Below are 19,800 nucleotides of genomic sequence, written 5' to 3' on the forward strand. Positions count from 1 at the left end.
CCCCTAGATCCCAAGCGCAGCCGGGGGTGGTGGCTGCTTTCTGAGCTTCCGGCCCACAGACTGAGGGGGAATAGCAGGGATCTCTTTGCCAGTGCTGAGGCAGGAATCTCTTGCTTTGCCTGTGCTTGGATCCAGGTCACAGTTCTGAGGGGTGGTCCTGGGGCAAGGAGGAGTGCTGGCGAGGTGGAGTTTGTAGTGGCGGTGAAGAGGAATTTCTCCTCACAGTTACAAGACAGAAAAGAGGGCTTGTGGTCACTAATAGACCACAGCACAGGCCAGGAAAGGAGCAAACACCTCCCCCTTATCATATCGCCTTGGAAGAACTGAAAATTTACAGGTCCCTAGAAGGAACTCTGAAAACAGCTGAACAAACCTCCAAAGCTTGGGACAGTACATTCTCCACATTGGAAGCAGACCTCTACCTTAATAAAGAGTTTATAACTCAAGTAATTGGCTGGGATCATAAGCAAACCTCGCAAGAAGTGTCAGACCATAGAATCTTTTTTTGGTAACAAAGAAGATCAAAACATACAACCAGAAGAAGACAGCAAAGTCAAAGCTCCTACATCCAAAGCCTCCAACAAAAATATGAATCAGTCCCAGGCCTTGGAAGAGCTCAAGAAGGATTTTGAGAAGCAAGTAAGAGAAGTAGAGGAAAAACTGGGAAGAGAAATGAGAGTGATGCAAGAAAATCATGAAAAACAAGTCAACAGCTTGCTAAAGGAGACCCAAAAATATACTGAAGAAAATAACACCTGAAAAAATAGCCTAATCCAAATGGCAAAAGGGTCCAAAAAGCCAATGAGGAGAAGAATACCCTAAAAAGAAAAATTGGCCAAATGGAAAAGGAAATCCAAAAGCTTACTGAAGAAAATACTTCCTTAAAAATTAGAATAGAGCAATTGGAAGATAGTGACTTTATGAGAAATCAAGACACTGTAAAACAAATCCAAAAGAATGAAAAATTAGAAAACAATGTGAAATATCTCATTGGAAAAATAATTGACCTAGAAAACAGATCCAGGAGAGAGAATTTAAAAATTATTGGACTATCCAAAAGCCATGATCAAAAAAAGAGCCTAGACATCATGTTTCAAGAAATTATCAAGGAAAACTGCCCTGATATTTTAGAACCAGAGGGCAAAATAGAAATTGAAAGAATCCACCAATCTCCTCCTGAAAGAGATCCCCAAAGGAAAACTCCTAGGAATATTATAGCCAAATTCCAGAGTTCCCAGGTCAAGGAAAAAATATTACAAGCAGCCAGAAAGAAACAATTCGAGTACTGTGGAAACACAATCAGGATAACATAATATTTGTCAGCTTCTACATTAACGGACCGCAGGACATGGAATATAATATTCCGGAGGGCAAAGGAGGTAGGATTATAACCAAGAATCACCTACCCAGCAAAACTGGGTATAATTCTTCAGGGGAAAAAATGGTTATTCAGTGAAATAGAGGACTTTCAAGCATTCTTGATGAAAAGACCAGAGCTGAATAAAAAATATGACTTTCAAATACAAGATTCAAGTGGAACATGAAGAGGTAAACAGGAAAGAGGAATCATAAGAGATTTATTAAGGTTGAACCTACATTCCTCCATGGAAAGATGATATACATAACTCATGAGACCTTTGTCAGTATTAGGGTAGTTGGAGGGAAAAATGATAGATAGATAGATAGATAGATAGATAGATAGATAGATAGATAGATAGAGATAGATAGATAGATAGATAGATAGATAGATAGATAGATAGATAGAGGGCACAGGTTGAGTTGAAGATGAAGGGGTCATATCTGGAGAATAAAATTAAGGGGTGAAAGAGGATTATACTGGGAGAAGGAGAAAGGGAGAGGTAGAACAGGATAATTTAACTCACAAAAAAACAGAAAGGAAAAGGCTCCTACCATGGAGGGGAAACAGGAGAAGGCGAGAGGGAATGAGTGAATCTTATTTCTCACAGGATTTGGCTTAAGGAGGGAATAACATACACATTCAATTGGGTATGGAAATACATGTTATCCTACAGGAAAACAGAGGGAGAAGGGGACAAGAGAGCAGGGGAATGAGAGACAGGAGGGCAGACTGGGAAAGGGGGTAACCAGAAGCAAACACTTCTGAGGGACAGGGTCAAAAGAAGGAATAGAATAAATGGGGGAGGCAGGATAGGATTAAGGGAAATAGAGTTAGCTTTTCACAACATGACTACTATGGAAGTGTTTTGCATAACTGCACATGTATAACCTATATTGAGTTGCTTGCCTTTTCAATGAGGGTGGGTGAAAAGGGAGGAAGGGAGAAAATTTGGAACTCCAAGTTTTAAAAACACATGTTTAAAAAAATGTTTTTACATGCAACTGGGAAATAAGAAATACAAGAAATGGGGTGCAGAAATCTATCCTGCCCTACAGGAAATTAGAAGAGGAAGGGGATAAGAGAAGGGGGGGAGAGATAGAAGGGAGGACAGACTAGGGGAAGAGATATTCAGAATGCATGCCATCTTGGGGTGGAGGGAGGAGATGGGGAGAAAATTTGGAACTCAAAATCTTGTGGAAGTAAATGTTGAGAACTAAAAATAAATAAATTTCAAAAAGAAAAAAATAGTATGGAATGTTTGCAAAAAGACACCAAAAATTTTATTTAAAATCTATGCTATTCCTGAATTTGGATGTATAACATTTGGTTAAATTGTAATTTGAAGGATGACCCACCTGCAATGATTCAAATGATTCATTACGTACAGCCAAAATTTCATCTTGGTTTTCTTGTAGCACCTTATGGAAAGATAATTAATTTTTAAAAACCCATATATTTCCAAAAAATAGCAGTAATTTGATTTATATCCTAATATAAAAGTATGAATATTATCAAATGCAGTCAATTCACATTAAAGAAACATTTTTAAAGATACATTTTTAAAAGTTTAAAAGATATGACTAAAAACATATATAGAAAATGGTATGATAAATTTGTTGAAGAGTTTTCATTTAGTAATGCTGAAAGAGGAGCAGAGGGATATATTGGGAAAGGCAGGTGATGAAAAAACAAAAGTTATCAATAAAAATTTTTAAGTAAAGACACAGTGAAATAATATGAAAATTCAGACAAATGTATACAAGTATTTTTGAAGAAAATAAATTAGAAAAGAAAACAACATGAAGAACATAAATGGAAAATGAATTCTTTTAAAGTACATCAAACACTGGAAGCAGCAGTTTTGTGAAAAAACAATGTCGTGACCCTTAGTCCCAAATATCCCACTAAACAAACTAAGCAAGTCACATATGTGAACTTTCATTGATAAAATTAATTCAACAAACACAACAAAGGTTTATCGAGTATGTTTTAAGTTGAAACATTCTGCTGAATGCAACAAGGTACTGTGATACATGCTGGGAATATAAAAACAAATATGACACAGGCCATCAAAAGGGCTATGGATTCAGATAAGGTAGCATCTGAAGTTGCCTTAAAGGAAGAGTGGGACTTCAACATGTGGAGGTGAAGATGGGGGAAGGGAATCCATCCCAAGCATGCAAGAGGGCATGAATAAAGACAGAGGTAGGAAAGTGATTAACAGAATATAGATAGATAGAGAGAGAGACAAACATAGATACTATGTGATGACACGTTACATATGATATGTATATAACATGTTATACAAAATACAGATTGTTTTGTATTTTTTTTATATAACTGTATATTATATAAAATGACACGTATTTTATATTATATAATATTGTCATATGCTATGTTAATATACATATTTTTAATATATGTTCTGTCAATGGCTTTCTATCTGCCTTTGCTCATGTCCTCCTCTGTATCTGGAATGGATTTCTTTCCCCCATCATACACACACACACACACACACACACACACACACACACACACGAATATGCCTACATATACATATGTATAAATATAAACACATATACATACACACACACATACAGACATAGATATATAGATATAGATATAGATATAGATATAGATATAGATATAGATATAGATATAGATGAAAAGGGAAAGTTTAGGGAGACAGACAGTATAGTACACCGGAAAGAACACTGAATTAACTTTAGAAGGCCTAGATTAAAATCATGGCTATCCCACTCCTTATCAGTGTGACCTTAGGCAAGTACCTTAAAATCTTTGTGGCTTAATTTCCCCAACTGTAAAATGGAGGTGAGGGAGTGTTTTTTCCATCTCTAATCTGAGTCTATGACAGATCTGCTACTAACTACTTGGATGACCTTGGCCTTAAACAACTCAGCCAGTTTCTCCAACTGTAGGTTAAGGGGGTTGGACCATAGGATATTTTTACTCCTCTGTCAGCTCTAATTCCAGCAATGAGCTTCAGACATGTTGACTGGAGAGTTGGCAGGGGCATCATCATTAAAGTGTTGGTATATCCCAGCTGTTTCATTCTTAGTCTGGGATGGGAAATGGACATATGAGTAACATAACTCATCTTAAGTTTTTTCATCTATAAAGTGAGAAAATTGTACTATGTGATCTCTAAAATTGCATCCATCACTTAACCCTAATTGCCTAAAAATTAAAAAAAACTTGTTAAAATTGCATCCAACACAACGATAATTTTATGGTAAGCTAGCACGTTGAATTCACCTTAACTAAAATCTTCTCATTTCTCCCACAGTGCCTAGCAATGTGCCCTTGCACATTACTAGTGTTTAATGAACATGAGCTGAAATGGCTGACACAAATGGACTATGTTCAAATTAAAACTGGCAATAGACAATCTAAATTTAGATTCATAAAGGACAAGAGCACACTGATAAAAATTAATTACCTGTCGAGTAGAATCTTGATACAGATTAAGGGGCTCTGGTGTATCTGATGAATAGCACGCTTCTGTAAACTGTTTCTTGGCTACAGTGGACGAAAGTATACCGTTTAGATTATTTGTACTCTGTTGAAATGCAAATAAAATCATATACCTAAAACTGAAAGTGATGGGTAAAATATTATTTGAAAATTATTTTATGATTAAAAGCTATTACAATTACATTTTAAATTTTAACAGGAAGCGTTTTTATAAACTCATTGAAGATGAAATAAACACCTGAATGGGAATGAGTAACCTAGTAAGAACAAGTTTAAAGAAGACATGGAGTCTGATATTCAGTGATATCTGGGCCAGGTGCTACTGCTATAGTCCCTTTCCTGACCATCACTGCTCTACTGCTAAGACTCACTGGTTACCATTCATTGAGCTTTTTTTTTTTTTAAGTTGGTGAACTCATTAACATCACTACAGGCACCACCAATGAATTATTTTTATAAATTGCAACAAGCAGAAAAATCATAAAAGGGTTCTCTGTATTTAAGTAAATACATACATACATACATACATATATATATATATATTCATTAACATTAAAAACAGAATGAAATCTAGTCATTTGCCATCCTTAGTTTTAGATATATATGTATATATACATATTCTTTTTAGTAAATTATTTTATGACAAGTATATGAATAATCACACTTTTTAAATCATTATGGTCTCTAGATAGGATGCAATATATTGTCAGTTAATTCTGACACGATGAAACCTTGTGGTCTGCCTAATTAATCCCAAAGAACTACAAACAACTAAGCTACCCCTCCCCACATGGCTAAGCTTCGCTGCTTATTATGTCATGTTGTAGCTGATTTACAAATAGGAAAAGCGTTCCTCTAAATACATTCGTTGTAAAAAATGTGTGTGCGTGTGTGTGTGTATGTGTATACACACACACACACACACACACACACACACACACACACACACACACACATATATGTATGTATATCCATATCTATCCATATCTACCTATGTAATATCAAGGGAAATAGTTACAAGGGTAGGTCCACAGATGTCACTCATGCATAAATTTTGGGATTTTTTCAATGTATTCATCAGTTGTGCTGATTTTTTTCCTTTCTAAAAAGTACTATTTGTTATGTAGGATGACTTTCTTGGAGGAAGAGGGATATTTAGGATAACTATAATGATGTAAGAAACAGAAAATATCAACAAAAACATAGGTTAAAAAAAAAAGAAAATGAGACAGGGTGATACAGGAGAAAAAAAGGTACCTTTGGAATCCAAATCCACCAACTCTACCTATGTGTCTTTGGACAGCCTCTCTGGGCCTGAGTTTCCTTAGCTATAAAACATAGAGAGGAGGTGCGCCTAAATGATTTCTATGGTTTTCTCCAACTCTGAAATTATGATTCTATGAAGAGTGAGGTAATTGGAATCTATACTCATTTGAGGAAAAACTAAAGTTTTATATTGGTATAAATTTGTCACTGAATTTAATTTCTGGTTTTGATGTATGAGTAAAAGAACAATTAAGCAATAAACATTTGAATATCCAAATCATTTTGGAAAAATTTTTGGAAAAGCAATTCTTTCAACAGGAATTTACTTCCAAACAAACATCATAAAAACTACAATTTTTTTCCTCAAATGAGAAACTTCATGTATAGAAATTTTAGTTTTTACTATAATTACAGGAAAACTAAGTTTAGAAAGTGATTATTACAACAAAAGGATAAGTTATTTCTGGTATCAAACTTCAGTATTTAAGACTCATACTTCTGATTTTATAATTTTCTTTTTAAATTCCAGAAACATAATTATCAAAAATGAAATTGACTTTAGTACTTAGAATCATTTCTATGGCATATCTCCCCCCAAAAAATCACATGAAAGCAATGCTTTTATCTATAATTGCAGTGAAATTAAATTCTAAATTGACATCTCAGCTATTTTACAAACATTTCTGAAGCAAAGATGATTATAATGAAACAAGAACTGTAACAAGTTTCAAATGAATTATAAAATAAATTCCCTCTTAATCTACAAAACAGCTTTAAATTAGTCATTTCTGCTATTTTTTTTTAATAAATTCAAATATTCCAAATTGTTTCAGAAAAGGCCATTCTTAGGGGCAACTAAGTGGTCCAGTGGATAGAGCACTGGCCCTGGATTCAGGAGGACCTGAGTTCAAATCTGGACTCAGACACTTACTAGCTGTGTGACCCTGGGCAAGTCACTTAACCCCACTGCCTAGCCAAAAAAAAAAAAAAGAAAGAAAGAAAAAAGAAAAGGCCATCTTTTTAAAAGAAATGTATTCAAACCACAGGGAAAAAAAATATCTTTCTCTGCCAGTCAAAAGACAGAACATCAAATTTTAGAATTTTTCCCAAAGTAAAAACTAAGGTTTCTAGTGATCATGAAATTCCTTGAAAGCCATCATGTCACAGTATACCTTTATGATTTTATACTATTTCTTTAGCCATATTTAGTTTCTCTTAACATGTTTTTCTTTACCATATTTTTCTCATTTTAATTTTGATGATCATAAATTATTTCAGAATTACAAAATAAAATCAATCTTTCAATGCATTATTACCAAAACTAATGAATCCTGATGGAAAATTTTGAAATAACTACTATTTTAATATAGTTATCTTTCAAAATACATAAATAAAAACATGATTTTCATAACTCTAATTTTTTATAATACCATAAACATACAATTAATATTCATCTGCGTAGAATAGCACATTGTTACGTTCCCTAAATTTGCTAAGATTGTGTTTTGGCTATTACATCTACTATTCCTCAGCTGGATAATGACCATCAACACTCTGTTCAATAAGTTGGTCAATCCGGTATTTCCAAACTAAAGGTTTGCTTACTTGATACTTCATTAGGGGCTATTGGCAAATCAAAATGAAACGCCTAGAAAGTGATTCACTCCATTTCTGTTTACTCTTTCCTTGGAATGCGCTGGGATTCTTTAAAAGTAATAATGACAACGATGATGTACTAACAACCTCTAACAAGACTAATTTAACAAATCACAGCGTTCAGTTTAGGAAGATAACGGCCAACAAATTGACTAATCTGTTTGTGCAATTGGATAAGCAGCTATTACCCATAAAAATTACTGGTTTGCTAATTGAAGCTACCCAGAGAAACCCAGCATCATTCTAACATAATGCAAAACCTCTAGTGGTTTCCACTTTATCCAATCATCTGTTGATAACAACACTGAACCAATATTTAAATTCAATCTCAGATTTTGGGGGATTATAATGCCAGAGTTAATATTCTAGATATGTTTTGGGAAGCCTTGTCAATTTTAGTTCTATCTGAAAGACTGCATAATAATGTCTTTTTAATGCAATAAAACAAAGAAAAATAAAATAAAGAGGATTCACAATAACCTATCACCGTCTGTTAACAATGAGTTCACATACACATTCTCTTTCATTGTATCATGCAAATTTTTATGCTAACAATTTGTTGTTTTAGTGATCTTTAGCCTTCTTGTTTTGTGTTCCTCATACAAATCCTGTTTACCAAGTTTAATTAAAAACATTCAAATCTAAGAATTGTGAACATTATTTACCATGTTACATGACAGTCTCCTCTCTTCTCTGCTCTATTTCTCCCAGTTTTTCCCCTTAATAAAGATCACTTAACTCTTTTAATTTGCAAATACTTTAGAGGAATATATAGGCTAGAAGAAATACCTAACTTTTTTCCCCCTTGGATTTCAAAGTAACAGATCAAGATGGATATTTTAAAATTATTTCATATCACTACAATGCTTCACAATTCTAAAAATCATCCAGTCTTCTCAAAGATAGATGCAGCCTTAAATCTTTTCATTACCTAGACATTACTTAACCAACAAAACACAATCTTTATTTTCTAGCTACCATACCGCCTGGCTCTTAATGTTGAATTCATCAGTCTTACACTTTCTCATTCCTGTTAAATTTCAAAACATATTTGCCACTGCAAGCACTGATTTTAACTTCAGTATTTTTTTTCTTTGGTATGGGTGCTTCCTCTAACCAGCATCGACTGGAAAGCTATCCAAACTCAAAAGAAAACATCTTTGTGAGGGGCAGTGGCCAAAAACAATTCATCGCTTGATGGCCGATTTTCTGGCGGTGAGGTTCTCCTAACTGACCTGGTCTGCTACTTATTCTAGATGTTGCCAAACTTGTGTTCCAACAATGAGTTTTCCTGTTTTTACTAACACGATGGGTAGGAGATAAATATCTTAGGGTTGTTTAATCTTGCGTATCTCTAGTGACAAGTTATTTTGATGATTTGGGTATAGTTGTTGCTAAATCGCACTTTTATAAGATGTTAACTGGGGCAGCTAGGTGGCACAGTGGATAGAACACCAGCCCTGGAGTCAGGATGGACCTGAGTACAAATCCGACCTCAGACACATAACACTTAATAGCTGTATGACTCTGGGCAAGTCATTTAACCCCAATCGCCTCACCAAAAAAAAAAAAGATGTTAATTATCATATCAATCATGGAATAGATCTCAATCTAGAGTTGTGTCAACTACCTATAGATTTTGGATGATTTTTACCATAGTCAATATAAAGATGTCTCCCTAGCTCTTCTTGAAAATTCTAGCAACATGGATTTTATTTGTTTATAAGCTTCTAAAATTATAAGAAATCAGTATTTATCTTTCTCTCATCACCTTTTCTAGTCTCTGATGTTACAAATGTTTTTCCCTTTCTATACTTGTGAAAGATTAAACCTTCCATCATCCTCAAATTTTGACACAGCATATATGCTATATGTGATTGAATTAGTTACCTTCAAGCCAGAAGGAATTATCCAAATATGACTTCATTAGATTTCATTTTTATCTTAACAACTAACAAATGCATAGTATTCAGTTACAATTAATTTATTTTCCTTAAATTGCCATGGCAATGAGGTACAATTCCTATAGTGACATAAAAAGAAGTCATATAGAAAAGAAAATTGGTTATATTACACATATTCTTCCAAGGAAATTTCAATTTAAGTTCTTAGAAAGGATAGCCATTAAAATGAAAAGTACCTATGCAAACAATTTTTTTAAATTTTTGTGTCTATATTATTAATAGGGAGCATCCCCAAATTTAAGAAAATCATTCTAACCTGTGCTTTCCATTGGCTCACATGTCAGATGAATTCCATGATGTTTCAAATCAGGATTTCTCTCATTCAATTTTTCCAAGCTTTCCAAAGCTGTACTATGTTCAGTCAAGGACCTTAAAAGGGACATGCTGTTAACTAACTCAGTAAGTCCAAAGGAATTTTCAGCATTGTCCCAATATTTCCTGCATTCTTTGTTAGTTTCTACCTTACTTTGTAAACTTTCCATACTTTCTGTGTCCTCAAATTCATATACACCTATTTCTTTGGAAATAGGATATCTTTTTTCCCAAAAGGGGGTGTCAGAAATTTGAGTGTTTGATATATCAAATAAGTCACATTTAGAATCAGAATCATAATTCTGATCAGTATTTAAAAGTGGCAGGCTATCATTCTTAATCGGTAACGGTCCATCCTGCAAGTAATTTCCTAAAATACAATCATATCCCCTGTCTTTAGCAAATGATAGCATATTGTCTTTGGAAGTCTGAGTCATACCTATGCTCAATAGAGAAGGTGGATGTAAAGTGTTCTCAATGTCTTTGGACTTACTTTGAGAGGGCACATGATCATAATCAGTAACGGTTGGAGGAACAGATCCATCACAGTGGCCATTACCATATGTTAATACAACATCGGTCTGCTCTGAGGATGAATCCCATTTGGTTCCTCTGCTTAATGTTTCAAAATTCGATGTATCCACTGTCATTTCTTCTTCAACATTTTCAACTTCAGGAAGATTCGGGTTAAACAGAAACGATGCTTCGTTACCCTTTCCAATTCTGTCAAAATCTATTGAAGTTTCAGTACAAATCTGTGAAGAGAGAGTTTTCTTACTGGGCAATTTTGCTGGAGGACTAGAATTAACTGTTATCAAATGGGACAAATGTTCTTTGTCATCTTCTTGACTGCTGTCCCTATCCTCGAATGTCCCTTCAGCAAACACTCTGTCCTCAGATGAAAGTTTCTTTACAGAATGCTCAGAACCCAGGGGAAAGATGTCGCTGTTTTGTGAATCTTCCTCAGTGTCACTGATATCAAAATTGTCCAGATTGAAAGTCACCTCCAAAAATGTTTCTGGTGTACTATTCAAATCTGTATTAGTTTTAATATTTTCATTTTCAGCTCTACTTTTAGAAACAAATGTGGCCAAATTATCAGATATGGCCAAATTATTACTTAAGCAAGAAGAATCTCTTTGCAGCTGTGGATATTCCCATTCTGGCTGAGAAGAAAGCTTTAGGTGGCTCTCCCTTTCTGGCCCTCCAGTTTTGCTTTGTTCCTGTACATTTCCTCTAGAGAAAACAGATCCTTTGATGCATTTTGGATAATCATTGTTGAACAGCATTTCACTCTTGGATTTTGATAATAAGTAATGGTGTTCATTATTGCTACAGACAATTGGTAAGTTTGTTCCCAGCTCACTTTGACAGGATGAAGATACTTGAAAATTTATTTTCTGATCACACGTGGTTTGGTCATCATTGTCTATTTGACCGTCTGTCTTACATACAACCTTTTTTTCAGAACCAGTTGCAAAGATACACATCTCCTTTTGTTCAAAAGGACCTTTCAAATCCAAATCCAAATTGTCATCCTGGTCCTTTGATTTACCTTCAGTATTGCTGACATCAGAAGAACTTGCAGATAAACTCTTTGGTAAATAAATATCCCATCGGCTACTTTTTCTTACACTATTTTCTAAGTGACCCTGGTGAGATATATTTTTTGTGTTATTCATTTCCATGATCTCTTCTTCCCTTTCTATTATGCATTGTGGTTTCAGGGGGCCTTTTATTTCTTCTGTTAACTGTCCAGGAGAAAAACATTCTACAACTTCCAAAGCAGCAGTTGATTTGGACTTTAAAAGCGCTAAAATCTGTTCTTTGCTCCTGACGTTTTGTGAAGTGGCTGAGCCTCTGGTTGTTAGACAATTTTCTTTCATGTACTCAGGATCCAATGAACAATCTGATTTCCTAGTTACAGAATTGAGAAAAGAATAATCATCTTCATCGCAGAATCCCTTCTGGTTAGAAGTGATGGATGTAGGTGAAAGAAGTGAGGAGATGGACATATCATTGGTGTCGCTATTCTTATAATCAACGACACTATTACAGTCAGATGGCCTAACAGTGTCTCTGTTTTTCTTTCCAGCAGTAGAAAACAATGGAGGTGTGCAGAAGAACAGAGAAGAAAAAGTAGGACAAGACTCCTTAGATAAAAGCGAAGCAGCCGATTCACTATTTTCTAGGGTTGCAATCTTCTTTGGTACTTGACGTGGTCCTTGGAATCCCTAAGGGTATAAAAATAACATGAGCTGCACCACACTTTCACCGAGAATTTTAAATGATTTGACAATGGAAAAGGAATGTTTTCACTTTGTTAAAAAAAATTAATATAGTTGGTATAATAAAATACTGCAAGGTTTACAAAATCCTTTACACGTTATCTCATGCAATCCTCACAACATCTCTGTGAGGTAGTCTATTAACCCATTTTACAGATGAAGTCACCGTGGCTGAGAGAGGATAAGTGTCTTGCCCAGGGTCACACAGCTAGCGTAAGAGACAGGAATGGAATCCAGGTCTTTCTGTTTTTAAGTCCAACCCTGTATCCTATACACAGCACTGCCTAGTCACCTCTAAAATGAAACAATTCACTAAACTTTGTTTTTATTGCTGTTCAGTCATTTTAGGCATGTCCAACTCTTTGTGATCCCATTTGAGGTTTTCTTGGCCAAGATACTGGCTTGCCATTTCTTTCTCCAGCTCATTTTACAGATGAGGAAACTGAGGTAAACAGGGTTAGGAGACTTGCCCAAAGTTACACAGCTAGTAAGTGTCTGAGGCTAGACTCATCAAAAAGATGAGTCTTCCTGACTCCACTCTATCCACTGCACCACCTAGATGCCTATATTAACTAAACTAAAATACATTAAAACAATTATCAACTCAGAATCAGATAAAATTTATTTGTTCATTTTCTCACAGATTCTCCCAGCAGTGAGATGCAGTATAGAATTATATATAGAACCAGCCCTGGAGTCAGGAGGATCTGAGTTCAAGTCCCATCTCTTGATACAAACTGGCTAAGGGACTTTAGGCAAGCCACTTAACCTCCAACTGTCCCAAACAAATCTCCAAGTCTACAAATCGAAAAGCAATTTTTATCTGGATTGGTTTAGAGAGAGATTTCTCAAAGGGAATTCCCTATACCAATGAAATAATAAAATGAATAACTGATAAACTATGACAGTCTCAAGATCTGTTGGTCAATTACAAGATGTTATACATACATTCCGATTTCTTATTTGAAGTAGAAAAACTTACAGTAAACTTTCTTTTTAAACCAGTGGGTGGACATGGCTTTGGCTTGTTAGAAGGCTTCAATCCTTGCACGCTTAATTTGGGCACTTCAGTTCTAATCTCTAAATTGCTAGGAATGTTTTCAGCAATTTTTACATCTTCCACTGTGATTAAATATCGATCACTTTCTAAATCGTCTCCAGGTTTCACCTGTATTTTAAAGAAAAAAAGTTCCAAACATACACATTTGTTATCACAAGCAGTCAACATGTAAACAAAAAAGCAGTTTTTCCTAAATGATATAAAAATGCAAATTTGTATCTGAATAACAGGAATCATAGCGATTATATCTTTTACTATCAAAATGAACATATTTTACACATATATTCAAAAGTATACCTGATAAAGCACTGATGTAAATCACTCCACTACCTAACAATTTGACAAAAGAATGTAAACTCATTAACGTTAAGGACTATTTTTTGCCTCTTTTTGTATCCCTGGCACTTAGCATACTGCCTAGCACACAGGAAGTGCTTAATAGATGTTTACTGATTGACTTCATTTATAAGTTATTAAAAATTGTTTTTAAATTAAATTAAATTTAAATTAAATTAAGTTAAATATTATTATCTTAGTTGACGAATAATATACTTGTTATGGTCTTTAAAAGTTAGTGCCCAGCCCTTAGCATAGCAACTGGCACATAGTAGGTGCTTAATGTTTAGCGACTGATTGATAGATAAAATAAACCTATTTAAAACACCTAAATATTTTCAGATTTAATAGAAACAAGACTTAATTTGTTGTTGTTGTTGTTTAATCATTTTTTTGTTGTGTTCAACTCTTTGTAACCCCATTTAGGGTTTTCTTAACAAAAGATACTAGAGTGGTTTGCCCTTCTTTCTCCAGCTCATTTTATAGATGAGGAAACCAAGGCAAACAGGGTGAAGTGACTTACCCAGGGTCACAAAGCTAGTAGTGTCTGGGGCCAGATTTTAATTTAGGTCTTCCTGACTCCAGATACAGCACTCTATCCACTGCACCACCTAGCTGCCCTATGGCCTGATTTAACAATATATAAAAAACTTTTTATCAAATTGAATGACTGATACAGTAATAAGCAAGCTAAGAAGATTAGGGCAAGGCATCAATAGAAAGTAATATTCATTTACTAGACTCATACTTTTTAAATAAGCTCTGTATCAAGAAAAGAAATAGGATGGGGGAAATATTTGAAGTATATCTCATTAAGATCTGACATGCTGAATCTACAAGGAACTGGCCTAATGTGTACATCCTATGACTCAGTGCTTCTTAAGGAAAGCATATTCTATTAGTTTTATAAACTAATTTTGGTTCTATCTTGTTAAATGCTACAGTTTTATGTCAGATTTTATTCCTTATTTTGTATATTATTTTGGGTATTATTTTCCTGTTAATGGTTTAAGTTTACAATAAAAACATTAAAAAGAAATGTATTTTTTATTAACTATTTTCATAAAAAGGTTATTCCAAAGTGATTTCTGAAGTGATTTTTAAAATTTAAGAAAAAATATGAAAATACCTCAGACTGTTTAAGAAATAAACTCTCCAAGCACTGTCCTTTGTCATCATATAAAGTTGCCTACATTAAAACAAAATAACATTTAAAAAATAAAGTTAACATGAAAACATTTTAAATTCTTTAAAATATTTTCTAAAATAAATGAACAATTATTAAGATAAATCACATAAAATGTATTATTTGGCTATGTCATATTTCAAATGTATTCATTTATTTACTTGTAGTACAATTTATTGGTCATTTATTCTAGCACTATGCTAAGCACTGTGCGAGATATAAAAGACCAAGGTAATGCCCTTATAAAATCTTGTAATAATAGCTAGTTTGGAAGATAAGAAGTAAACACATTTATTTGTCAGTTCAAAAAACAATGCGAAGGGTAAATTGACATGGTATTAGAGGTGGTGTGAGTCTTGTGGAAGCGGTATTGTTTTAGAGAGTAAAAACAGTAGAGTCTGGATATATGGAATGTCAGGGTGCAGGGAAAGAAGAGTAGGTAGAATTAAGTACGGAGTGTTTGGTGGACAATGAAGAAACCGTCCCCTCAGTATTAGAAGGTTTTTGTTAGACAAAAGTAGGTGATAAAAGTCCCATAAGTAAGATGACAGCCAAGCTGAGGAATTAGTATACCATTTTGCAAGCAATAGTTTTTATATGTCCTATAGTGTCTCAGTTAATATATGAATTCACTTTTTAAAACCGTTAAACATTAATGTCCGGTGTTTTTTTCTTTGAAAATTACCATAGGTAATTAATAGGTAATATTGTGAATTCACTCAAAAGGCACAATTAATAATTAGTTTTTACCAGTCCAAATATAAATTAAATAAATATTCATTGGGATTCTATTTCTTAACTACCCACAGTAATATTTGGGTTTTTTAAGCCAAGTCAGAGTCTATATGTTATAATTGATGTAATTTTCTTAATGTTCAAATATGAATTTAAGAATTGAACTTTTAGACTTATTAATAGATTATCCGAAACCTACTTTATTTCCTGAGAAACTGATCTTCAGTATTCCATCTTGCCACACTTTTGATTTCTTTGTCTTCTGATGAGTATATAGTACCTTATTTATAAAAGCATGGAAGAGAGTTTTCAACAATCCTATATTTATACTTGTGAAATACATGAATCAAATACTGAAATACTAAAAATCAAAAAATTAAATACTTACAATAAATTCTTGACTTGCCATTGTTTATGCTGGAAATAAATCCACCTGGGGCCAGTAAATCTTCAATAACTGTTAGAGCACGTACTCATTTTGTCCTGGGCATACACAGGATTCACAGAGTTCATCATTAATGAGAAATATAAATAAAAATTTAAATTTAGAATGCTTAATCTTGTTTATAACCTGTTCCAGGTACCTTAAAAATATTAAATGTTATCTTTTCTTTGTACATGGCAACCTAAGAAATAAATTCAATTTGAAACTTGTATCAGAAAATAAGTTTCTTTACTTGATTTTTAAAACTGAATGGTTCCAAGCCTGGGCATGGAGTTGTGGAAATAGAACTGGCCTTGGGAGTCAAGAAACCCAACTTTGAATCATGGTTCTGCAGTTACTACCTCTAAACAAATTACTTAACCCTTCTGTTCCTCAGATTTTCATCTGTAAAAGGACTCTTCCCAACTGTAAAATGTCACCATCCTTGAACACGAAACTCCAATTTAAAAATTTTCTGAATTGCTTCACAACCGCCACAAGGTGGCTCTCTAGTGTTTTGAATATAAGCTTCCGTTTTCAATCTGTGTCAATTTGCTGCTGCAGCAAAGGTTGCAATCATACAGTTAGCAGAAAACACTCTTGCAAAGTGACTATTTATTGACAGATTAAATAGCCTTCTGTGTTCTGGGGCAAGGCAAAAATCATAAATTGTGGACTTCATATAGAAATCATACTGTGTTCTTTTTCTCTTTTCTCTAACAATCAATCTATTTCTGGGACTTCACTCGTTTGAAAGAGAAACTTTGCAAGGGTTAGAGTTTAAATTTCCAAATTCTATGATTCTATGCAGAAAGGCTAATAGAACTAAGATCATTTTATCATAAAGCAAAGATTCATAAATGGAACATTTAAAGGATTGTTATAACCAAAGAATTTAAAACCAAGTGCCCAATCTACTGACACACATCTACAATTTTTTTTTTTAAATACAGGCTAGTCCTCTAAAAATAATCTGTTGCTGGCCCTTACTTGAAGTCTGCCAGAACTCTCAGCCTCCATAGCCTTTGGGAACTCAGAGATACATCCATAACATCAGAGTAGGACTTTTTCAACCCCTCACATGTAGGTCTACTTAGGGCTGAACAAGTCAAAACTGATTCAAAATATAGGTCAGCTATAAGGAATTTAAATAAGAAGATTCTATATTTAAGGAAGAATTTTTCTGGATTGAGGATTGTTAATGGGTAGAGATATATTTGTGATTATTTAAGTATAATGCTATCTAAAAGTGAATGTGAAGAGGGAGAATAGACTGAAAATGGACCAGATCTCTCTCGTTGTATGGTTTATTTTCAATCAACATTTATCTAATTCAATTGATTGACATTTAATCAATCAATGACTACTACATGCCAAACTGTATTAAGCATTGGGAATACAAGGATTGAATGAAATCCTACTTGCAAGATGTTTACATTCTAACATGTATTTACAAATATGTGGTCAAAGGCTCTACACTTCACAAAGTCCAGGCATCAATTTACTGGCTCCTGTAAAATCGTGCTAATCAGCAGCTAGGTGGCGCAGTGGGCAGAGCACTGAGCACAGAGTCAGGAAGGCTTTTGAGTCTTCTAGCTTCTAGATGGGAAAGTCACTTAACCCAATTTGCCTCAGTTTCCTCTCTGTAGAATGAGCTAGAGAAGGAAATGGCAAGCCTCTCCAGTATCTTTGCCAAGAAAACCCCAAATAGGGTCTTGAAGAATCAGACACAACTGAATAATTTTTCTAAGTGTTTTGGACATTGGGTTTTTAGGATTTTTTTTTTTGGCATCCTGCTCTATAGCAAGAGTTCTTAATTTGGGTCTGTGAACTTTTTGTTTGTCTCTGTTATGTTTTGTTTTTTAATGGTAATAACTGTATTTCAATGTAATTGTTTTCTTTTGTAATCCTACAGATTTGATTTTATGCATTTAAGCCCAATATTCTGAGAAGGGGTCCCTAGGCTTTGACATACTGCCAAGGGAGTCCATGACACAAAAAAAAGTTAAGAACATCTTGTCCAGGACAATAGGGGTCTGTGTATTTTCATGGAGTCCCTCAGCTCTGCCAAGGAAGAAAATTACATCTTTATTTTCACTAAACTCTAACTGAAATTTATCTTTTCCTTCCATTTGAATGTAGGTAACAAACCATTCACCTGAGAAGTGCTCTATCACACCAGACTACCAAAGTGGACCATGACCCAAAAAAAGGTCACCTCTCTACAGGATCTTTTGCTGTTGTTCAGTCTCGTCTGACTCTGTGACCCATTTGGGGTATTCCTGGCAAAAATACTGGAGTGGGATACAATTTCCATCTCCAGTAGATTAAGGCAAATAGAGGTTAAGTGACTTTCCCGGTGTTGCACAAGTCTTTGAGGCCCAATTTCAACTCGGGTCTTCCCGACTCCAGACCCAGTCTCTATCCACTGAGTGAAGTTAAGTAACTTGCCCAGGGTTTACCCAAACCTAAATCCACAGAACAAACACATTTCAAGAATCACAGGCCCAGATGAAGTCTTAAGATTTCCCCTGACTCAACATCATCAACAAGAAGGCACATTAAAGTTTCTCTAAGTCCTGCAGGTTTGACTTTTGCCTTAGTCCCTCAGGGATCTCAAAGCACAGAGGTAGGACTGAGAGGGATCACAGGTACTAACACAGTCTAAAATACCCATACTATACTTATGGGAAAACTGAGGATCAGAATTGCCTTCACACAGGTGAAGAGTTGAGGTTTTCACTGGCTTGTCCCCCTTCCCTCCTAGTCTCCACCTCCTAGCTCCTGGGTTTCCTTCAAGTATCAGCTAATGGTAGTGCCATTAAATTGTAAGCTGCTTAAGGGTAGGGACTGTCTTTTGCCTCTTTTTATATCCCCAGGGCTTGGAACAGTGCCTGGCACTTAGTAGGCATTTAATGTTTTTTTGATTGACTGCCTCCCAATTTATAGCAGCTAGAATTTGTGGCTATTTATATAGTGCTTATAAAATTTGCAAAGCTCTTTACATGTTAATTCCTTTTATTCTTACTATAGGGCAGCTAGGTGGCATGGTGGATAGAGTACTGGGTTGGGAATCAGGAAGACTCATCTTCCTGAGACACTAGTTATGTGACCTTGACAAGTCACTTAATCCTATTTGCCTCAGTTTCCTCATCTGTAAAATGAGCTGGAGAAGGAAATGGCAAACATCCCAAATGGGGTCACAAAGAGTGAGACACAAGTAATCAACAACAACATTCTCAAAACAACCCTGGTAAGTCAGGCACTGTTATTATCCCCATTTTACAGATGAGAAAACTGAGGCAGACAGAGGTTAAATGACTAGGCTAGGGTCTTACAGGTAGCATCTTCTGAGTCCTGATTTGAATTCAAGTCTTTGTGATTCCAGGTCCTATACTCCATCCACTAGCTATCTTAATTTATCCTTTTTATATCTTGTTTATACGTAGATGTTTGCATTAGGTCTAACCTATCAGACTGTGGGCTCCTTGAGGTCAGGGCCTGTGTTGATTTTTTTTTTTTTTGGCCTCTAATCGTATCCCCTACACTTAGCATGATGCCTAGCACACAGCAGGCACTCAATAAATGTTGCTTATTTGACTCCCTTCAGACCCAGCAGGTCTTTCCTGTCCCCTGTGGCTTCCCTCCTTCAGAGCCTCCAGGCAATCTCAAAGCACTCCAACCCTCACCTCTTCCCTTTTTCTAGTCAACAAGCACT

The 19,800-nt window shown here is 34.9% G+C and overlaps 1 protein-coding gene across 3 annotated transcripts in view; it reads right to left on the minus strand.

Moving 5' to 3' along the window:
* The window catches only part of ZGRF1 (zinc finger GRF-type containing 1), a 75,254-nt gene that overhangs the window by 54,687 nt on the left and 767 nt on the right, over positions 1 to 19,800 (minus strand). For all 3 annotated transcript variants that reach the window (XM_078148905.1, XM_021001360.2, XM_078148906.1), the window contains exons 2-8: positions 16,047 to 16,141; positions 15,858 to 15,938; positions 14,867 to 14,926; positions 13,324 to 13,509; positions 10,547 to 12,287; positions 4,821 to 4,900; positions 2,716 to 2,778 (exon numbers count right to left, since the gene is read on the minus strand). In XM_078148905.1, coding sequence (XP_078005031.1) covers positions 2,716 to 2,778; positions 4,821 to 4,900; positions 10,547 to 12,287; positions 13,324 to 13,509; positions 14,867 to 14,926; positions 15,858 to 15,938; positions 16,047 to 16,067 — 2,232 coding nt within the window. In that variant the 5' untranslated portion in view covers positions 16,068 to 16,141. The remainder of the gene's footprint in view (positions 1 to 2,715; positions 2,779 to 4,820; positions 4,901 to 10,546; positions 12,288 to 13,323; positions 13,510 to 14,866; positions 14,927 to 15,857; positions 15,939 to 16,046; positions 16,142 to 19,800) is intronic.

The sequence above is a fragment of the Phascolarctos cinereus genome, unplaced genomic scaffold (genome assembly GCF_003287225.1).
Source record: "Phascolarctos cinereus isolate Bilbo 61053 unplaced genomic scaffold, phaCin_HiC Scaffold_9;HRSCAF=440, whole genome shotgun sequence".
NCBI lineage: Eukaryota > Metazoa > Chordata > Mammalia > Diprotodontia > Phascolarctidae > Phascolarctos > Phascolarctos cinereus.